Source organism: Boleophthalmus pectinirostris, unplaced genomic scaffold (assembly GCF_026225935.1).
Source record: "Boleophthalmus pectinirostris isolate CB_2022bp ecotype Guang Dong unplaced genomic scaffold, ASM2622593v1 HiC_scaffold_10, whole genome shotgun sequence".
In the NCBI taxonomy this organism is placed as follows: domain Eukaryota; kingdom Metazoa; phylum Chordata; class Actinopteri; order Gobiiformes; family Gobiidae; genus Boleophthalmus; species Boleophthalmus pectinirostris.
This window is the reverse complement of record NW_026570971.1, coordinates 26,372,006-26,395,486: the sequence shown is the minus strand read 5'-3', so window position 1 is coordinate 26,395,486 and position 23,481 is coordinate 26,372,006. Positions and strand designations below refer to the sequence as shown.

At 37.5% G+C, this 23,481-nt stretch overlaps 1 protein-coding gene across 1 annotated transcript in view; it reads left to right on the top strand.

The window, feature by feature from the left end:
• LOC110159685 (serine/threonine-protein phosphatase 2A regulatory subunit B'' subunit alpha-like) overlaps window positions 1-23,209 on the top strand; it is a 108,601-nt gene extending 85,392 nt beyond the window's left edge. The window contains 12 exon segments of the mRNA XM_055159243.1: window positions 11,830-11,978; window positions 12,435-12,570; window positions 13,276-13,379; window positions 13,858-13,960; window positions 14,481-14,555; window positions 16,405-16,648; window positions 17,651-17,699; window positions 17,789-17,878; window positions 18,251-18,426; window positions 19,294-19,412; window positions 20,353-20,459; window positions 21,357-23,209. Of these exon segments, the coding sequence (XP_055015218.1) occupies window positions 11,830-11,978; window positions 12,435-12,570; window positions 13,276-13,379; window positions 13,858-13,960; window positions 14,481-14,555; window positions 16,405-16,648; window positions 17,651-17,699; window positions 17,789-17,878; window positions 18,251-18,426; window positions 19,294-19,412; window positions 20,353-20,459; window positions 21,357-21,453 (1,449 nt within the window). The 3' untranslated portion in view covers window positions 21,454-23,209.
• The last annotated feature ends 272 nt before the right edge of the window (window positions 23,210-23,481 follow it).

The following is a 23,481-nucleotide window of genomic DNA, read 5'->3' as shown; positions in this document are numbered from 1 at the left end:
CCTTTGCCCTTTCGAAATTTTGAGTATTCCGTTTTGAATTGTCATGCCATGGTTACTGGAGTAATTTCCATCATTCTTAAACCTATGAATGTAGTAGAAGTAGACGTAGTAGTTGTAGTGGTTGTAGTAGGAGTAGTTGCTGTAGCAGGATTAGTAGCAGAAGTAGTTATAGCAGCAGTATTAGTTGCAGGAGGAGCTGGAGTAGCAATAGTAGGAGCAGTAGTAATAGGAGTAGTAGTAGTAGTAGTAATAGTAATAGTAATAGTAATAGTAGTAGTAGTAGTAGTAGTAGTAGTAGTAGTAGTAGTAGTAGTAGTAGTAGTAGTATTAAACAATACTACACAATTAATATCTAATATGCAAACATTGTTTATTGGTTTTATATACGATGTACTTACCTTGTGCACTTATCTACCTCTTCCTTATGAGAACAGGCTGTATAATAAAAAATCATTTAATAATTTGTACACAGTTCAGACCTATTAAAGATTTCATAATTTCCTGTCAGTATTTTGTCATTTCAAATCTTGTTTATTCATTCGATGCATTCCTAAAATTGCTGCTGTAGCTCCAGACTTCAGCACATTGAGGCCCTTCCCTGAGTCCACAGTTTCTCACTTACTCTGGGCCCTAAGATAGACTTGGCCAGGGTAATGCAAAACCAGCCAGGAGTGTAAAAATAAAATGAAAGGATATTATGTGGACTTTGTTGTTATTGAACACTGTTTGTTGACAGCAGGGTATTTCCTTTGGGCCAGTCTGAGCTTTCAAGTCCTGGAGCTGGGCAGCCATCCCACCAACACGCAATTAAGCAACAAGTGTTAATGGGTTTGTCTGATGGAAAAGATTTTAAATTAAATGTTAGAGTTGAAACAGTTATGGTATTCTGGTGTACTGTAGTCTTAGGCATGCCACGACAAATACTTCCTCAACGTGTTATTCAATATAAGATAAATGCATAGACTGTATAAAGAAGTGGACTAAGCGTGTGACGTCGCCCATAGCGTCCAGCTCCACTCAAATGAAACAGTTACAGCGGCGAAGTTTGGGCCAGGCTCTATATTATGAATAGGACTGACAAAAGAGTGGAAGAAAAACACCAGTATCATGTAGAGCGGGTTAATACGCACATTTTAAGACCAAAATTATGAGGATTACTTCAGCAGTTACTGAGAGAGGGACAACAATATTCCAGTGTAAGTCAATGGGAGCTAGGGTCAGGAGGAGCTTGAAGTGCCCGCATGCGAACTTCCTATTTGGAATGTGGCGACTAGAGTGTTAGCTATGTCCATTTATATCAGTGTATGGATAAATAGAACAACCATTTTTGGGGGTTAGTATTTATCATGTGTTCTTTGCAAAAGTGGGGAGATTTTTATGTAATATGTAAGATGTAAGATTTGAGCCGTAGAGGTTAGAATAACTAAATAACTTCTTAAGCAGTACATTTAAAAAGCATTTTACTGAGAATATCCTGTTTTGTGTCAGTGGCATGAAGTAGTTTCATTATTATTATTTATTGCAGTATTTCTCTGTAGCATTATATCATGCGTCAACATTGGTTATTGTGACAGGCCTAGGTACACTGAAATATCGCAGTCTTTAAATAATAGATTTTCACTTGGTCAAATACTACAACAGTAATTCTTTGTGCAGAATAGGAAAAAGCTCATCTTGGTTTTCTATATTTTTGAGAAAAGTGCTTTATATAAACCACTCTATAGTGATCATGTGTCAAGGATTCTGTGGCTGGGTGACCATAGCAACGCCTTTCAGTTTTGTGCTAGAGAGCATATTTTTCACATGCCGACAAAAGCATGCACAATATCTAACAGAGATGGTACGCTGACCTATTTCACAATGGCGTAACCATAAATGACAAAATCTGTAGTTTTGTTCCAGCACAACATGACACAAATACACTTGTAAAAAAATAAAATAAAATAAAATAAAATTTTGCATTAGTGATAATATATTTTCAGACAAAATTCTGATGCCAGTTTTGATATCACAGTAATGAAAAAAAGTTAAAGGTCCTGTATTACACGCAATTGACTCTTGTAGGCCATACTTTTACCTCATTGAGAACATACCCAGAGTTGTTTTGTTTCATTCACTCACTTTGAGTAACCCTTTATTATTAGGCTGTCTACATTTCCAAAGGTCAAAATGCTCTGTTCCACCTTGTGATGTCATGTAGTGGTCGTTTTCTAGCTAACAGCTACTTTTTACTTTTAGTTGTGTAGAGACTGGCAATTCCAGGGCTGAACTTATTCAAATGATTCTAGTGAAGGTGTATGGAGTTTAAAAACACAGTGGAGCGCTTCCTGTTTTACCACATGACATCACAAGGGGAGTGTTTTCAGTTTTTGTTAAACATGAGTTAATGAAACAAAACACAACTCCAGATATGTTTATGATGCCGAAACAACATTATAAAATAAATCAGCTTGCATAATATGGGCCCTTTATTTATTTATTTTTTATTCTTTCCTGTCTTTATCACCAGTAAAACAGTTCAAACATTGCATCTCTCAACGATATATATACATATATATATATATATTTCGACCTGATGTAGTATCTTGACTGTGTGGTGATGAAAGAACTGCCCCTCTCCTTTTTCCACTCAGGGGTCAGTTCGTGTTGTGGAGCAGGACTTGGATGAGTCCCCTTGGCGACTGTGGTTTGGGGAGGGGTCGCTCTTGAGAGGAAGTGAGACAGGATATAAAAGAATCGAGACGCGGTGAGAACTGCGTTTCCTCTCTTAGCATTCCAGGTCAGAGGGCGTCACCATGGAGACTGATTTAGACATGGGACGAACAACTGCAGGCGGAGAGAGATTGGCGTTTAGGTAGACCTTGGAAAAGTAATATTTGGTCCAGTAAAAAAGTTACTTAAAGCATTGTGCAACTTTTCTGATGGAGGGTCTGTCAAATGTCATTTTTTCAATGGAGGTTTTATTGCTTTGTCTGGAATGTTTCACAGTATGGCATTAAACCTTTCTTTTTTCATGGAGACCAAACCAGACCAAGTTACAGGTCAGATCTGCAGAGAGGCAACCCCGCTCACAAGCAGAATGCCTGTTTTTCTAGGTATATGGGTGCAGTAAAAACACCCGCAATTGAATAAATGTAATGTAGAGCTGTTTAAAGTCATACTGTGGAACATTCCAGGCAAAGCAATGACATATTCATAGAAACAAGCAGGTGAAAAAGTTACATAGTGCACTTACATAGTGCACTTTAAATCGTACTCAAGAAAATAAAGATTAGTACTTGAGTGAAAAAAAATATTGCATGTAAATTAGACTGAAGTACTTGCTGCAACCAGTACTACTACTACTACTTATGCAGTTACTTATATTACAAATATAATTTTAGGGCAGGCTATACTGTTTTTTTTTTACTCTTAATAATGATTTCCTATGGACCAAAAATACTTGATAACATAGAGGTAAGATTTCTTCTTTCTTTTAAACTGTACAAAAAATACACAATAGAATAAATAGGTCTGAAGAAGAGTTCAGATTTTCTATTTCTCAAAAAACCCAATATTGTAATTTTAATGTTTTCAAAAGCTTGAGTGTTGAGTCAATATGTCCATGATAACAAACTCTGGTCTTTGTGCAATCTTCAGTGAATGCCCTTCCCCATTCTCTGCCTCTGCCCCTCATGTGAGCCACGTGTCTCTGTGTTTTAACTATGTGGAGTCTGCCCAGCGCCTGCAGCTGAAATAAACATAAAAAAGTGTGCTCTATATTTACTCTGATAATTTTACAGCAGCAGACAGGCCTCTCTCCCTCCCCCTCTCCCTCCCCTCTCTCCCTCTCTCCCTCCTTTCAGAGCAGGTGTATCTCTGAGCTCTGGGAGGAAGTTGTTATGTTCTCACTATTCAAACTCTGTGAACCACTGGAAGGCAAGGTTCCTCTCCACTGAAGCCAATCAAGGCAAATACGGAGTTTAAAGGTGCACTGTGTAACTTTTTGTTTGGGGGTCCCTCACCTGTTTGTTTCATTGCTCTCCCTGGAATGTTCCACAGTATGACATTAAACAGCTCTTACCATTTACAGGTGGTTTTATAGGTAAAAATAGCTATAAAAACAGGCATTCTGACTGTGAGCGGGGTTGTCTCTTCACAGATCTGACCTGTAACTTGGTCTGGTTTAGTCTTAGAAAGGTTTAACGCTATATGAAACATTCCAGACAAAGCAGTAACATAACGGGCCCTCCACCAGACACAGTTACACAATGCACCTTTAATATGCACTCACAATTTGTCTTGCAATCTGTCAATCTTTCTTTTATGAATTATAGTTTTTTTACTTTCTGTCATCGGGTTCTTGACCTGCAACTTGGCCTGTTATTGAGATAGATACAGTTTAAAGCCATACTTTGGATTATTCCAGGCACAGCCACCAGAAAAGTTACACAGTGTACTTAAGAAGTATGTAAACCACGCTGAAACTTTTGCTAGCTGTCATCTCAAAGTAAATATTACAAGCAGATACATTAATAAAGACAATTAATTTGAAATGGTATATTTGGTAACGTGGCGACTTTTCTGGTGAAAGATCCGTCAAATTCTTTTGTTTGTGGAGATGTTATTGCTTTGTCTGGAATGTTTCACAGTATGGCTTTCTGGCTTCATGGAGACCAAACTTGGCCAAGTTACAGGTCAGATCTGTGAAGAGGCAACCTGCTCACAGTCAGAATGCCTCTTTTTGTTGGTATCTTTGAGCTATAAAACCATCTGTAATTTAACAAATATAAGGTAGAGCTGTTTAATACTGTGGAACATTCTAGATAGAGTAGTGATGTATCCGTAGAAACAGGCAGGTGACGGACCCCCAACCGAAAAGCCACCAAACTGTACCATCTGCAATTGTATTAGAAGTAGTAAATGAAGTTGTAACACTAAAACTTCTATTCAAGTAATATTATTTTCCATAAACATACTGTATACTTTAACCTGTTTACTTTTTCAGTACCTCTTACTTTTCACTGCAGCTAAAATTACCCACATTCTTGAGATCATGTGACCAAAACAGAGACCAGCCAACAACAACACATCTCCATGGTGACAGTGAATAATTGGCATAATAAATATCTTATACAACAAGTTATGATTTTACTATTAGCAAATTAGCAGTGTTTCGTTTTGTGTTATCACTGCACATTTTTTGATAATTTGTAATAACATTATATAAGGTAATAGTAGTAGAAGTATGGGGGGTGTTAACAATATTTGAGTAAGCATATCTATCTGGTTATAAGTACATAAACACCTCTGTAAATTAATATTTGATTTATATCTTCTGCATAACTTGGTGACCTCTTGTTACTTTCAAGTGTGACCCTGTGTACTCGTCCCATTGGGAACAGAAAGCAGTATTAAATATCCCCACTTAAATTACAGAACCATCCCAATTAATTTAAAGTTCAACCCTTAACACATTGCCAGTTTTCTTTCAAATTAGCGGCATGCTATGTACAAATATTCTTAACCTGATTTTTTGAAAGCTTGGAGGAAACTTTAGCCCCGGGGACGAGGTTGAGGCACGTTGAGAAGACTGAGTTACAGCCACTGTCAGTCGGATGGGAAAAGAGCAAGCAACTGTGCGCTGGCATCTGTTTCACACACACAAAATACACACACAAAACACACAACCTCACGTGCACACTCACATGCACGGCTCCTTATATTGAGATTTACGATAGCGCTAGTGCACGGAGAAGTGAATGGGGTCGAACAGAGGAAGCGAAGTCAATGATCTTGGATACAGGGGGATTTGGAAAGCACTTTGAGGATCGTGCTCATTTGTTGATGGAGCGCAGATAGTGATTGTATAATGTTTCCCCCTGCTGTTTGGAGGTGAGAAGTGCGGTGTGCGGTGGGGGTGGTTGGTATGTGACCTTGGCTTGGGTACACAGTTGTCAGAAAGAATCCAAAGGAGCAGCGGGTAGAGAGTTAACCCAAACACACACTCATACAGCTTTCCATACAAGACTTTTTATTTGAATTTATTTCATTTTGCTTTGCACCGTGGGAGAGATGAGTCACTTATTCATTGGCCAGACACGCACCATTTGGCAGTGGAAAAGAGACATTAACAGTTTACACAGCGAGGAGCCGGAAGCAAGGTCACCCAACCAAACATGACTTTGATTATGGAGAGAGTAAACAACAATTAGCATAGATACAACATGATTCATTATTTTTGGACTCGGTGGCTAGGTTTATAACACAATCTTAAAGGTGAACCGCTTAACCTTTCTGGTGGAGGGTCCAAACATATCCATCTTGCATTTGTTCATCACAGGTGTTTCTGTTGCTCAAAAAATCCAATAATTTCTTTTCTCCACAAATCTGAATCGTAATGTAGCGTCGTGCTGTAACCTGCTTCCCTCATGTCTAATCTTGTCTTAATCTATACTGTGGAACATTCTACGCAAAGCAATAACATTTCCATGGAGACAAGCAGGTGACGGATCCTCCACTAGAGCTGTTACGCAATGCACCGTTAAAGAAAAAATAACAATAATGCCTTTACAGCTTTGACAAACAGTCTACAGGTCATTCACTCAATGGTAGCCGCAGATGCTGGAACTGAAAGTATCTTGCCCAAGGACACAAGGGCAGAATGTAGTAGATTGTGGGGAAGAACTGCCAGTCCTCAAGGTTAGTAGGTAAAGGTTCATGTCCTCAATTATGTTAGTGGAATTTATTAATTAAGCTACAATAGATTATACATTTTACATTAATTTCACGGAATACTTTTACCCATGTACGTTTACTTCTACTTTAGTAATACTATTTAACGGCTGGTAGAGAATGGGACTACTTATGGATGCTGTTCAATCTGGTTTCACACTTTCACAAGCTCTTGGTATGGTGAGAGGCCACTGGAGACCGTCACATATAGTTCACTTAATGATTCTGGTTACAACCGTTCTTCGAAAGTCAATGTAACCTCTGATATTTACAGAGCATCGAATACAGTTTGAGAAGTCCAGTTGTTATTTCCTGAATTCTCCCCTTATGCTCCAGTATGCACCCCTTACTGTTCAGAGCAGGGTGCTAAACTATGGCCTCATATGGCTCTGTCCCCTCAGCTGTGCACAAAGTCTGCAGGGCATCTGTGCTAATTCAATTTATGTGCAGTGAGATAACAAGGCTAACGAGCTATTTCTGTAAGCGGCCGCTCAGAATAAGTATAAGTAATTCTACAGTAGGCAGCATATGTACTGGCTCTAGAGTCATTTATAGTAAGATGTTCAAATGTAGCATCACCATATTTAATATTCCTTAAAATAAAAGTGACTAATGAGGCTTCTAAAAAGACATGCTGGACTGTGAAAAGGTTTAGTTGATATTTGAGATATTAGCCAAGTATAGCTTCTAGGACTGCTTCTGGCCTCTGGTTTCTATTTTATTTATGTTATTTAAATTTATATTGGACAACAGCAGAAAGGAGAAGTTTGAGTGGCTGACTTAGCTTAAGATTTTCTTTGGGTTTTTTTCTGCATAAATAGTTGTTTTTGCATGCACTCCTATGCAGGCCTGGTCTTGTGAGTAAAGTTTTGTACATAGATATAGATAATCAAATATAAAATAAGTTTTAAGTAGTAGTGGTGTATATTCAAAATTTGGTCATACAGTATGGTTATGATGAGCTGTATCAATATGTTGTGATCCTTCAGGTTTGAGAAATGTGAGACCTCTATATTTGTATTTTATTTGTGCATCATACTAAATTTTCTCAATTCAATATGGCTGGGTATAATTAAGAAGTTGCTGATACGATACATATCTCGATACAGTGCACTTTTGATTCAGTACGATATATTATAAATCGATTCAATACGGTTCAGTAAAAAATAATGGCTAAATCATGGCTGTGATACGAAAAGTCTTTGTTAAACCATATGAACCAAAGTTTATATGAAACATACCAATTTTAAATCATCAAAACAGTGAAAATGTCAAATGTGTGCATGAGTTTCCTTCCTCTAAACAAGCAACAAAACTGTAGCGCTGTAACAAAATAATTTAGTAAAATAAAATTTAAATAACTCTTGGCGATATATTGATACAGCAGCCCACAATATCAATACTGTATCATCACATTAAACGATATTTTTGCACAACCCTACTATTCAAAGAGCATGAGTACAAGTTGTAATGTTATGATTTTTCACAATTTTGTCAAAATCTGTAAATAGAGTTGTCAAAAGTATCAAAAGTCAGATACTAATCAATAACAGACAAAGAAATATTGATACTACCGCTGATTAAAAAGTACATAAACTGGAAAAAACTTGACATGAGCTTTATCAGAACTATTATTAGACTACATGGTAACATTGAAAGTGTCAAGTGTTCATAGATTTCAGCATCTTTGTGCCAAATTTTTGGGACTTTTTCCCCATTCAAGAGATAAATTGTTGCTGAAGCTCATGGAGTGTCTATAAAAAAAAGATTATGCTTTTTTTCTGTTCCTAAGCGTTGGAATAGAGTTTGAAATTTTAGTATGGTGACAACACTGGCAGCATCCTGGGCTTAAACCAGAGCTAAACCAACGACAAGTGCGAACACATAAGAGAAATCACTTTGCAATACTTTGGAGTGTGGATCAGTATATACGACTGACTGTGCGTATTATCAATGCCGCTGTTCCAGTCAGAGGAATGCATTGAAATACGCACTAGTCATATGGCATTACTGTATGTCAACAGATCTAACAACAGGTGTGCTGGCTGCTGAATCAACACACGCTCAATTTATCTCCACGGAAACACGTTTAAGAACACTTCGTCCAATCAATTTACAGTAAACCGCTGACCCACACTTCCTGTATGCCAAAAACTTTCCGCTTGCCAACCGCACTAGCTGACTAGCCTCTAACTTTAGCCAAACAAAAGCCTGCAAAACACGTACACCCTAATGTGCAACACGGCCCAAGCACGCCCCCCTTCACCCCCGCGCTCTATCTGCCCCTCTCTCTCACCCCTGCCCCGCCTCCCCCTGGGGCAGTTTCGAGCAAGTGCTGGGGACTGTCCGTGTGTGTTGTCACCCACTCGGCTCAGATTTCCGTGCCCAGTTTGACAGGGCGCTGTAAGCAGGCACCAGGGAGGCTACACCAGAGAAGCACAGGACTGGGCCACAACTGGAAGTCCGAGGAGAGAAGCAGTTCGAGATGGGGCTGCTTTGATTTTCCTGGCTTATTTTATGGACTAGTCTTCTGGGATGTCTATCTGAAATTTATGGATTAGCTTTGGATGTGCTTGGATTTGGGAAGAGATATAGGATTTTGTCATATATTCCTGGACTTATTTGAAAAACTTGGACCGCTGTTATTTCAGGTTATAATATTGTAATCATTGGCGGTTGCTGCAGTGTTCTTCGGATATCCTTGGATTTGAAAATTGGTTTTGGACTTGGAATTTGTTCTGAAATATTGGATTTTTTTTCTTGAACTTTATCTAACTCATCATCAAGTGGACATAGCGAAATTGTTAGCTTAGCATAGAGTTGTTCCAGTGTCCGATCTTGGGACAGTAGCCTTACTAGTGGCTAACACAGGTGGGGGGGTTATAGTCTCGTCCCCCACCATGAAGATCCAGGAGACGTCTCTTCGTAGGGACCCCGACCTCAGGGGGGAGCTGGCCTTTCTGGCCCGAGGCTGTGACTTTGTGCTCCCATCCCGTTTCAAGAAAAGACTCAAGTCCTATCAGCAGCAGCAACAGGTTTGTGACTGGATGGAAAATATTAAAATCAATGTTACGAGTTAGTACAGTTAATTTATCATGAAGATTTGGAGAAAAAATTTGATGTTTACTTTCTACAAATGAAAAAACTCCTCTACAATATATATACGGTAAATATATTGGAGAAAAAAATCTGAGAAAAAAGTGAATTCATTTTAAAGTTAAAGGCGCACTATCTAACTTTTTTAGGGCGTCCGCCAAAATCTTGTCTCTCTGAACATGTTACTGCTTTGCTTTTGAATGTTCCACAGTATAGCATTAATCTTCTCTATAATGCATTTATTCAATCACAGAGTTTTATTGCTCAAAAATACCTTGAACAGACATACATTGCTGCTGTGAGTGGGGTCACCTCTTCACAGATCTGACCTGTAACTTGCACCTGCTTGTCTCCATGGAGATGAGATAATGCCATACAGTGGGATATTACATGCAAAAAGTTACATTATGCATCTTTAAATACTAGTGCAGTTTTAAAGTCAAGTTAAACAGAGCAGTAATGTCTCTTTATACCTAGTTTATATTTTTTATCCACTTAACTTTTATCTTTAACCTTTTGGATACTCTATAGGAATATAGGGGATATAGCCTAGTTGATATTATACATTTTCAGATCTTAAAAATAACAATTTAGTATAATTTTGTAGCCAGTCCATTGCCCTCATATTGCTGAATCCACACACAGTTTGAGATGTTTAAGTTACTATATAAATAACATTTATTATTATTATTATTATTAAATGGGACTAAAAAAATATGTAAAGAGCCCTAAATTTCATCATAAATTTAATAAAACACCGACCATATTCACACATTTTGGCATGAATATTGTCCAATCCAAACAGCGGTTGCATTTTGTTGCTGCGCCGACATGCCAGGGGCAACGCACTATTCCCGGGCAGATACCACAGGGGTATTTATAGTGAGGAGGTGTAGGAATAGAGTGATAGAATGAACGCTGGAGGAGAGAGGGAGGGGCTGCTCCAGCTGTCCTTCTCAATACACACCACAGGGACACAGGCAGTGTACCAGGAAGACACACTGGACAATTCTATTTCATTCAGACTGGTTATAAGGGCTGTCTAATTTTTAAAGTGTACATTTGTCCAAAAAAAAAAAATTTATTCTGACTATTTGAAACTTTTCTTTTCCTTCTTTCTAACAGTTTTTTTTTTTTTTTTATTATTATTATTGTCAGAAATGGTGACTTAATGTTGAATTATTTGTACACTGATATACATATGCAAAATTGCAGTGTTGTCACAATCTAAAAAATTTCAGACTCGATTTCGATACTAAGGAACAGGCACAATATTAAATACTGATTCCAACACCATACCAATACCATTACATGTGACTTTCAACATTAAATCATATTCTTTTATATTACTATGTGGTCTTATATCTGTCTCTCTCGGTCTATCTCAGTTGTCCAGTTAGATTCCATAATGGTTCATGGGCATATACTAGTCTATGTGCTCTTATACTTTTTCTGATAAAGCTCAAGATCATTCTAAAGTTATTCAGGAAAAGCTTCATTTCTGGCCTGTGAATGTGCCTTTAGTATCAAAAGCTGCTCTAGTTATCGATACTTGCTTTAGTATTGAAGAGCAAGGTAATTTAATAGCATTTTTACTGGCTTTCACACTTTCAAAAACAAAAAAATTGAAAAAAAATTGAGATTAAACTGGAACTAAACCCAGAATTAAACATGGACAAGGTCATAACTAAAGTATTATTTCCATGATGATTTGTCTGTGCTACAACTTCTAACATTACATGTTTGCATTGCTTTGTTATGACGTAGTTTTCGCTGTATAAAACTTACACGACTGCTTTTTTAAATAGTGTCACCCCATTACTCTGAAGGATAATGGAGCCCACTCAAATGAACTGTGATGATTTTTCATAGTAAACTTAATCAGTTCCAAAGTATATTATTTTTGTTACAGTACCTCAGTTTGCACATAACATCTTTAATATTTGCACAATACACATAATTCTGGATTCTCACTTTGTCATTCTTGCTGACTTCCTCTTCTCTTTTGTGTATATCCAGGTTCAGTCCAAACCAGAGAAGAGACCAATCACCCCTCCTGCCGCACCTGCCCCAGCGGAGCTCACGGTCATCCCAGCAACGCGCACCCCCAGCCCGCCCCCCGTCCCGGTCATCGTCACCCCACCCCCTCCCGCCATCAACATTCCCAGGTAGGTTCATTTCAATCAATGATATATTATAGTATGATATTATTATTGGAAACGTTAATAAATCACTTTTAAATGAGCGTTATGCGTCCGCCACCTGGTTGTCTCCATGGAGATGCCTAGAATGTTTCACAGTACGGCATTAAACTAAATACACACAAACAGCGAAGTTACAGGTCAGATCACTGGAGAACCAAACACACAACTCACAGTAAGAATGAATGTTTTTCAAGGTAACTTTTTTAGCATTATATACATTTGTACATACTTATTATAGGTATGGTAATTATAAACATTGTTAATGAAATGTATGGGTTTCAAAGTTTTTCATCATGTGTCAGTAAGTGAAAAACTGAGGCTAAGTAAAAGTATTAAACAGGATTTTAAAAACTGCAAGGCATATTTTCCTTTCCTCTTTATAATCTCTAATATTTGACTTTGCCATGTTCTTTTTCCCAGATTCTACTTCCCCCGCGGGCTTCCTGTGATAGGCTCCTCCCCCAACCATGACGCCACCATCGCTACCATAGAAACCGCCTTCACCGAGTTCGAGGACGAGAAGGCAGACATTTACGAGATGGGGAAGATAGCCAAGGTCAGCTGTGTAGCAACTGTTGTAGAGAGCTGTGAGGACAGTAGCAGGAGCATGTGATGTCCGGTAGTTCTTAGAAAGCAGACGCGATAAAGCATAAAACATACGAGGGACGGCCCGGTCAAATTCCTGGAAACTAGTTCTGTACACATAGACAGAAAAAGGGAGAGTTAATATACAAAAGTACACAGATCAAAATAATAAGATGTGTTAATGTTATAAAAACAATAAACAGACATGAATTAAAATTTGAAATCAGGCACTTCTGGGGTAAATACTTCACAAAACCGTGTCTTACAATGACAAAAAATGTACATAAACTAATCAGCTGCTAACTTTCAGATTACATCAGTTATAGTAATGTGGCTCATGATCCTATTATTACAGCAAAGACCTGCATAATAGCCATTTGCCTCTCTCCTTCATTTGTTATTATATTATTATTAGAATTGTTGCCATAGTGATTACCAAATTAAAACAAGATATTGTACAATGAGCAAAAAGTCTTCAAAATGTTGCATATAATAGATATATAGATCCAAAAAATGGCAGTTGCTCTCTTAGTAAGTGATGTATAAAAAGTTATAGATGCAAATTATTGTTGATTCTCATAATTTTTTTTCGTGGTCTTTATTGTAATTTCACACAGTACTGTATAGTATTTTGTGTTGTATTAATAATGACTGTATATGCTGTGTTTTTGTTCAGGCATGTGGCTGTCCACTTTACTGGAAGGCCCCCATGTTCTACGCAGCAGGAGGAGAGAGAACCGGCTTTGTCTCTGTTCACTCTTTCATCGCAACATGGAGAAAGTAAGAAGTCCCACGAAATAAAATATCTACACAAATTCACAAAACAGATTGAAGCATATCAAATTACTAATACGGAAATATAGTATATGATTTTTTTCTTTAAACACAACAAAATATCTGTTAACGTGTGTCCAATTGGTTTCAATATTTGTTTGTCTAGTTTCAGCCAACAAGGTTATGTGTGGATTGAGTAAGATGTATGTATAATGTACTTGTGAAACATGTCAGGCTACTGCTAGACCAACTAAATAATTATAATAAAAAAGGCAACTCAAAGCTAGGCCAGCAAAAACATGGCACATAATCTGAATTCAACTATTAACTTTACCTTATTACAGTGTATGCATGTATAAATTGTATGTATCAAAAAAGTTACACCCTATATATTCTCTTTTATGAGCTTGTGCATGAGTCTTATAACTTAGGCCTATATCAGACCCACATAATGATAATGATCTCTTCCTCTCTTTTATTCCAGGTTGCTGCACAGTTGCCATGACGACGCGTCCAGATTCATTTATCTGCTGGCCAAACCCGGGTGTAACTTCCTGGAGCAAGAGGACTTCATCCCTCTGCTTCAGGTACAAAGGACAGATCAAATCACCTTTTCTTTGTTTGGCTTTGGGTCGTGTTTCATTCAGTATTTGTGAAAGAAACATAGAGTCTATTTTACCATTGAATCCCTGTCAGTGTAGGAAAACACCCAAATAATGACAATGTATTTTTTACTTCATTGTCACTGAATCTACTATTACCATTTTTATTTTCTCTTAAATGTGCACCATGCAATTTCTCTGGTGGCGAGTCTGCTACCTGCTTGTTCCCATGGAGATGTTATTGTTCCACTGTATGGCATTAAAAGTATCTAGTTTATACAAAAAAGTACTTTGAAAGCATGAATTCTTGCTGTGAGTGGACTTGCCTCTCCTCAAATCTGACTTTGCTGGGTGGTGTCAGGTGCTTGTTACATTCAGTGCCATACTGTGGAACAATCTAGGCCAACCAATAACATGTCCCCGGAGACAGGTAGATGACCGACTGTCTTTGACAAAAGTTAAACAGTACATCTTAAAATGTATTCTCTCTTGTTTTGAATTTTAGGACATCGTGGACACACATCCTGGACTGACGTTTCTGAAGGATGCACCTGAGTTCCATTCCCGCTACATCACGACGGTAAAAATATGTTTGGTTTAATTATCCTTTAAATTAAATAAAATACACCCGATTTTTCATAATATTGAATACAATAACTATAATTATTGGTCATTTTTTTTTGTGCTAGTTTCAAGTGTTGTAGTATTAACCAGACAAAACTCATAAAATTGACTCTTGTGAGCTTTACGCCATGTTTGAATCTTGTTACCGCATTAAAAACATAAATATAGTTGTGTTTTGTTTCGTTCACACGTTTTTATTATTATTAGTCTGTCCACATCTCCAAAGCTCAAAATTCTTTGTTCTACCTTGTGATGTCATGAAGCATTTTCAAGTTAACAGTTACATTTTACCTTTAGTTCAATAGAGACAGGCAAATCCAAGTCTGAAATCATCCAAATGATTCTTGTGAAGGTGTGTGGAGTTTAACAACACAGTGGAGCACTTCCTGTATTACCACGTCACATCACAAGGTGGAACAGTGTGTTTTCAAACTGAGAGAAGAACTCAGCCTAACTATGCAGGGTTTGTGTGTTAAACATGTGTGAATGAAACAAAACACAACTCCAGGTATGTTTGTGAGGAGAAAACAACATTATAACATAGAACAAAAAAGTAGCATACTATAGCCCCTTTAATCATTAGTATAAGTGTTGCTTAATACAGTATTGGAATTAGCATAATTATAACAAAACACCATAATGTCAAATGAAGATGAGTTTGGTCAGACCTTGTGCTGCTTCGTCAGTGATGCAGTAGAAGCCTCTGTCTGTGCGTCAGGCTGTAATGACATCACGGAAACACACTGCCCCCTTCTGACCGGAAGTGACCTCTGCTTTGGAGGTCCAGACCCCCACATGCCCATATTAAGACAGGTCATTCAGTTTAGACCCACTGATGAGTAACAGGAGGCCAGTGGAACTATGTACCCCCAGTGCCCTGTGGTATCTGCTTCTAACAAGACAGAGATAAAGCAGATGGTCCCTTTTGTAAGTGAAGAAAGAAAAATGCACTAAGACATGATAATAAATTGTATTCATCATCATCATCTTTATTCTTTATTCTGGACTCATGGGCCATTTTTAAAACAGACCAGGAGTATTGTACAGAGAGTATAAAGTTGTTTAAAGTTGTAACTTATTGTGACTATTATGTACTGTTCATTCATGCAAATATATAACATAGCCTGTATTTGAATGTATTATCCAAATTCCAATTCCAAAACATTTGCTTGTGAGTTGGTGAATCAAATATTGTCCCACATGGATACAGATACAGAATATCCATACATTATCTATACTTTAACATTCAAATACTAATGTAAGGAATCATATTATTTTTTGTGGCTAATATATTTCTTAATGGCATAATAAGTTCAATATTCAAATCACAGCAGGTTCTATATTTCAAAAAAATGTACTGAAAAAATTTACTTTGTGAGCTTTAAGCCATGTTAGAATCTTGTTGAGTTGTGTTTTGTTTCATTTACACATGTTTGAGAAATCCTGTATTAGTCCTGTCTACAGGCTCAAGCTCAAAATGCTCTGTTCCAACTTGTGATGTCATGAAGCGGACGTTTTCAAGCTAACAGCTACGTTTTACCTTTATTTCAGTAGAGATTAGCAATTCCAGGTCTGAAATCATTCAAGTGATTCTAGTGAAGGTGTATGGACATGACATCACAAGGTGGAAGGGAGTGTTTCATTGTGAGAGAAGAGCCATAAATACGCAGGGTTTGTGTGTTAACTGCATGAATTAAACAAAACACAACACCAGGTATGTTTGTGATGTGGAAACAACATTATACAGTATCATAGAGAAGATAGCGCAATTTGGGCTCTTTAATAATAAAAAACCCTCCTCTCAGGTGATTCAGAGGATATACTACATTGTGAACCGTTCCTGGTCCGGGCGCATCACCACAACGGAGCTGCGGAGGAGTAACTTCCTTCAAACTCTGGCTCTTCTGGAGGAAGAGGACGACATAAACCAGATCACAGACTACTTTTCGTACGAACACTTCTACGTCATATACTGCAAGTTCTGGGAGCTGGACACAGACCATGACCTCTACATAGACCTCAAGGACCTCTCCAGATACAACGATCATGGTTAGATATCATTTAGTTATTATGTTGTGGGTGCGATGCTAACTGTAGGCATGCTCTGCCTGAGTTTTATTTTAACACAATCTGACCAGAAAGAGCTGACTTAGTTGGAACTACAAAAGGTGAGAGGATTTATGCTGTTAAACAAGTATCTCTCAAATAACATTACAGCCACAAGCTCTCTTGAATTACCCAACAGTTTTTTTTGTTACTCACTCTCACCTTTTTGTTGAAAATCAAACATCTAAACAGCACCATGAACGCTCATATTGATCACATGCTCCTGAAAATGTGCTGTTTAAATCTATTTTGTATTTTCAGTTCATCTTAAACTTTTTTTGTCTGTGTGTTTGCATTGTGTCTCCACGGTAACTGATGAACATTCTTCCAATACACATGCATGTTGAACAACACCCGCATGACGTCACTTCAAAGTTCAGTACTGCAGTTAAAGGTGCATTAGGGAACTTTTCTTGTGGAGCATCCTCCATCTGCTTGTCTTTATGGAGATATTATTACTTTGCCTGAAATGTCCCTCATTATGACATTAATCCTAGGAAGACTGTCATTGGTTCTAGCGTCCAGTTCATATTTTGAGGTTTTGTGCACCATTCAAAATATGTAATATTTAGTTTTTATTTCTTAGTTGCCATTTTATCATCTTGCATTTGTTCAATTCAAAAATACACTTTTACAGCTAAAGAAAACCGCTTGAGTGTGTGAATACGTGGCAGGGCAGGGTCACACAGGGTCTCAAAGTAATGACTATTTATATTTAAGCCAGTTTCTCCTAAACCAAGCCCATCAGAATTTCACTTTTCTTTTTAAACAATGGTAGCTGGATACAGTCCAGTACAGTAGAGTCATTGCCTGTTTTTAATAATTTTTCACTCACTTCAAATCTTGTATTTTTTCGTGTTTTAGAACATGATTTGTGTATAAACAGCGTCTACTTGAATACACAATCACTCACCATTGTATCCACTGTGCCTTTTCAATCCTCAGCTTCTTCAAACAGAATCATAGAGAGGCTGTTCTCTGGAGCTGTGACTCGGTGAGTAAAAATCTCCAGTACAAAGGCTAAACGGAATGATTATTTATCCTTGTGGAAGTATTCGCTCTAATTGTCTGTGTGGTTGCCAGGGGTAACGCCGTGCAGAGAGAGGGGCGCATGAGCTACGCCGAATTCGTTTGGTTCCTCATTTCTGAAGAGGACAAGAAAAACCCCACAAGGTAACTGTCACATACAATTGTCACATATACATTTTAAGATTCTTCTTCTGAAAGTAAAGTAAGTAAAGGTGCACTAACCCCACTTGGTTGGGGGTTTGTCACCTGCTTGTTTCTATGGAGATGTCATTGCGTTGCCTGGAATGTTTCACAGTATGACATTAAATTGCTCTACCCTACATTTATTTAGTTACAGGTGGTTTTATAGCTCATATGAAGAAGGAAAAGTTTAATATCATACTCTGAAACATTCCAGACAAACCATTAACATTTCCATGGAGAAAAGCATTTGATGGACACACAACGCATCTTTAATTTTGGTAACATTTTATGATTGTTATCTTGCTTTAACACAGTATTTTGCTTGTGTTTTAGTATTGAGTACTGGTTCCGATGCATGGATGTGGATGGAGATGGAGTCTTGTCCATGTTTGAGCTGGAGTACTTCTATGAGGAGCAGTGTGAGCGAATGGAGCGAATGGGAATAGAACCTCTGCCTTTCCAGGATCTGCTGTGTCAAATGTTGGATCTCGTCAAACCAGAGAATCTAGGTGGGTGCTGCTGTAGGCCTTTGGGTGTCATTGGCTTTAACTTGATATTATCTGGGCCAATTTGAACTCTTTACCTTTGTGTCCTTGTGCAAGGCATTTTTCCCTCCCGGCCTCCCAGTATAAGAAATTGTATATGTGTTACAAGATATTGGCATTTATTTTCTTGTTTCCTCATTAAAAACAGATCTGGAGTTGTGTTTTGTTTCATTCACACATGTTTAACACTCTAACTCTGCATATTTAGGCTGACTTCTTCTCTCAAACAGATAACATGTCATGTGGTAATCCACAAAACTCCATACACTTAAACTGTAATCATTTGAATAATTTCAGCCCGGGAATTGCCAATTTCTACTGAACTAAAGGCAAAAACTACCTGTTAACTTGAAAACTACCACTACATGACATCACAAGGTGGAACAGAGCATTTGAGCTTTGGAGATGTAGACAGACTAATAATAATAAAGGGTTTCCAGGTCTGTTTTTGATGAGGCAGCAACATTCTAACATGGCTTAAAGCTCACAAGAGTCAATGTTGCGTGATGTATGACCATTAATCCTAATGTACCTTGACCCAAATCTGTAAAATCATGTTGTTGATTTAATAATAACAGAGGCAGGTTCGCATAAATTGTGTGTACACATATTCCAGTCACCACAATCTCACATCCGCCCACTCGAGGCAAGGTGTGTGAAGCGTCTTGCCAAAGGACACAACAGCTGTAGTAAAAATAGAACCAGGGATCTTTGAATTACTGTTGGAATGTCTGTATTAAGTGCCATATCTTCACTATGTAATGATCGTGGGCTCATTAAAATGACTTAAAGCTTGCGTGTGGTGTACTATATGTGTCACTGTCTATGTAGGGAGGATTACACTGAGTGATCTGAAGAAGTGCAGAATGGCCCATATCTTTTTCGATACCTTCTTTAACCTGGAGAAATATCTGGACCACGAGCAGAGGGACCCATTCGCTGTTCAAAAGGTAAAACTCATCACCAAAAAAATTTTTAAAAAGCTCACAATTTTATGGATCTTATGTATTTGGCAGTAATGAGAAATTTTGTCAAGGTTTAATTTTTACTTGCTCTATCTGATATCATAATGACAATCAATTCAGGGGGCTTAAAAAGGCAAATGTTGTCCATTAAAATATGTTATATTAATTTAAACAATTCATATTAAAGCACCTCCATGTAACTTTTTTACCATAAAATAGACTGAAATGAAAGTATGCTTTGTACTTTTTATTAGAATCATCCAGAAAGTAACGCAGTGTTGCATGTAGTTTAACTTACATTTTTAGTATGGTTTTAGATCAACATAAAACAATAGATGAAATTTATAACGTATCTGTCACCATTAAATAATTTTTCAGTAACAAAAAGATATGATTATAAGATTATATAGCTGTCCTAATGAATGAATGAATAAATCCCTTCATTTATTCATTGCTATTATAAAAATATTATCAGATCATTTAGTCCTACTTGAAGTGCGCTATATTGGTGAAGTCACAATAATACTGGAATCAAACCATAAAGCAGAATTATTCACAAAAAAGTATTCTAAATGTACAATATTGTTGAGCTGCAATAAACAATTAGCCGAATGATACACTTGTGTGATTTTCGTTTATAATTTAATCATCTTCAGCTCAAATCAGGTCATGCTGACAGAAAAAACCAACAAAAAAAATCCCAACAGTGCAAAGAAAAAGTACCCATGATAAATATTGACTCCCAAAAATATTGTTCCATATAACATGACAATCCTAGGCCTACTGTATGTTGAAAAGTCCCTGCCTTTAAACTGTAGTTCTTACACTGTCTCTCTGTCCGTGTAAAGCAGTTCTGTACACAGCACAAATACTTGTAAGTCTATCTGAGCAACTCCTCCTCCTCATGTATTTGTGGCTGTTGCAGGACATCGATAGCGAGGGTCCGGAGCCGTCAGACTGGGACAAATATGCCTCAGAGGAATATGAGATTCTGGTCGCCGAGGAGACGGCAAACGAACAGCTGCATGATGGGTATAAGCACTCACTCACTCATACGTTAATATAGCTGCACAATAACAACAAAATATAATATATCCATGTTATATGTAGAAAATGTAGTACTTCCTTTATTGCTCTTCTGGTTAGATGTTGAACTGCATTTCACTGCACTGTATAAGTAGAATGTGTATTCTAATTTTGGCCATTGAAACACAACTTGTCATAAAAATATAATGCATAAAAAGGGAGTAGGAAAAAGTTTTAACTTCTTGGGTTATTTTTAAGGAGTTAATGTACATAAAGACAAAATGAAAGGAAAAAGTTTTGATTTGATCATACCCCATTCTCCAATAAGTTACTTCATTTCATTCATATTACAACATATGTAGCATAACTTTGATTGTATTAGGGCTGCACAATATAAGAAAAAAAAAATTGTATTGTGATAATTATCTCATAACATTTTATTTTAACAGAATCAAACTTAACAACAGAATTTGGTTTAGTCACTGATTTGACTAAACCAATACTAAAACAAGGCTAAACTGGTCAAATCATAACTAAAATTTGCCTTTTTAAATTTAAATTTCTGAATTTCTTAACCTGTTATTGTGACTTATTTTGCTTCTTGTGATATAGATTTTTTTGTATTGGATATCAATCTTTTTTCAATCTATTGTGCAACCTTAGATTGCATTGTAATTTTTGGAATTATGTTTTTGGTTCTGTTAAAATCCTGGTTTATTCCTGGATTAGTCCAGTTTCCAAATTAAGTCCTAGTTTAGTCTTTTGTGAACACAGTCTAAACCTTCATTCATTTATTGCACAGCCCTGCATGCTTTTTACATATGGACCTAAAACACACTCATTTACAGGAAGAACTGGATGAACACTTACTGTAATCTTATGTCTGTCTGTGTGTTCTGGCAGGTCATTTGATGATGACTATGATTCAGAAGAACTGCACGTCCCAGGTGACATTGGAAACAAAATGGAGAAACTTGTTATTTCTGATCTCACTGCTTAGAAACATTTCCTTGGAACTGGCATGCCTGTCTGGAATGAGGTCTAAAGAACCGGTGTACAATGCATCACTTGTAAAAGAAAGAAGAAACTTTTTTGTGCAAAGGAAAATAAAGTATCTTGGACTTTTTGAGACTGGTATCTTCCCAGCATCAAATAACTCAAATTAATAACAGATACCACAAAATTATTATTTATTTTTGGAGTAAAAGAAGATATTTAACTGCCTTGTACAGCTGACAATCTCACCAAAGGACTATCAAGTACAAAAACTGTATTTTGTAAGCAAATGTTGGACACTGCCCTTAAGAACTGTTATTAGAGATTGTGCAAGTCTGTGAAGCAATAGAAGGGAAAGACTACTGGTTGATACAGCACCCTCTTATGGCCAATCTTAGTAACTGCATGGCATTTTTGTTTGAAGAAGTTGCCGGCCAAACTGCTGCTCTATTCTTAGTCTAGTATTATCAGCACTAACTCCGCCTCTCTCCACTTTCAATTTTCAACCGAGGATCTGCCTATGAAACGCTGTATAAAAAAAAAAGTATTCAAGTAAAAAAAAATACCACACTCTCTGGTAGAGTTGCAAAAATATTTTCTTTTTGTTAATTCATTGATTGGAAGTGTGAAATCTTAATGTTTGCTTGTTAAGATCAATACTACTGTAAATCCAGTTTAATAGAAATAGAAGTCTGTTTTTCAGTTATGTTTTCAGGTTATGCCGATGCTAAATTACATTAATCTAAACATTTTGTTCTCAACAGTTTTTTTTATAATTCATGCTCACAACTCACAGGATGTAAAATTATTTGGAAATTTTGTTTTTACCCAGTTTTATTTAGAAACTTGAATGCAACAGAGTGAAGGAAATGTTGCTTGAGGGGTTTTAAGTATCTGTCATTGCTCTCTTCTAAGTTATGTGTAGCGTTAGCATTAGCGTTGTAGCTCCTTGCTGGTGCGTTTGGACAGATGTGTGCATAGGGCTCTCCTCTGTGCACTCCTGTTATGAGCGCGGCTGTGTTTGTTCATAAAGATGGAGGAGGTGCTTTTCAAGTGTTTTGCTGAGACTCTGTTTATACACCCCTGTCGTCACCACGGTAACACTGTCCCCATCCTGGGATTGTTTGTAGAAGTTTTAATTAGGGATAGGACAGTGCTTGTCCAGTGGCTCCAAAGCTCCTGCCATATACCTCCTGTATGTTGGTTACTGTAGACAGCTCCTCTGCCCTCTGTACATGTGCCTGACTGTATTATAGCTAAATAATGTTACATTATATTATGAAGCCTTTATAAATATGACGGCTGTGATCTTTTTATGTATTTGATTTGTATTGTTGTGCCACTGTGTGGCTGTAGACTGGGAAGGGAGGGGGTAAATTATATCATGTGTGAATATTTGTGTGCACAGGAAATGGCCCCAGCACATGCCTGAATCCTTTGGAGGACTGATCTCCACTGACAATCATTCATGAGACCAGCACTGCTCACAGTGTCCACACTGTGGCAGCAGAGAGTCCGCTGCTCATACAGCTCTATGCAAAGACCTGGTGCCCAGCATCAGGCAGGAGTGAAGCCATGTACGTCTCTACTGTGAGAGAGGCAGACTTTAACTGGTGTACTTCCTCTGTGCAGAGGAGCTTATCTAAGTCTAGGCTTCAATGGATACTAATACGGCATGGTTTTCTTTGTTTTCAGTTTGTTCTTATACCTGTTGCTGCCATCTAAAGATTAAGTTTAAATAAAGATTCAAGATGTTCTGATTTGTGTATTTCTCTAAATCATTTATTGTGTAAGTTGCATTTCAAGTATCATTCCCTGAGAGCCCTCAGTTACACATGCCCACATTTGATGACATAAGCAGGAGGCGCTGGCGTCATAGTTGCCATGGCAAGGTCACACCAAAACAGGAAGTGCTCGGTGAGTGTGGTGTTAATTGTCTCATTCATTGGATTCCAGTGAACAATGAAAAATAATTCCACGCTACACCAGCCAATCATAGCAGCCAAGGCACATAGTCAGTCACGTCCACTTT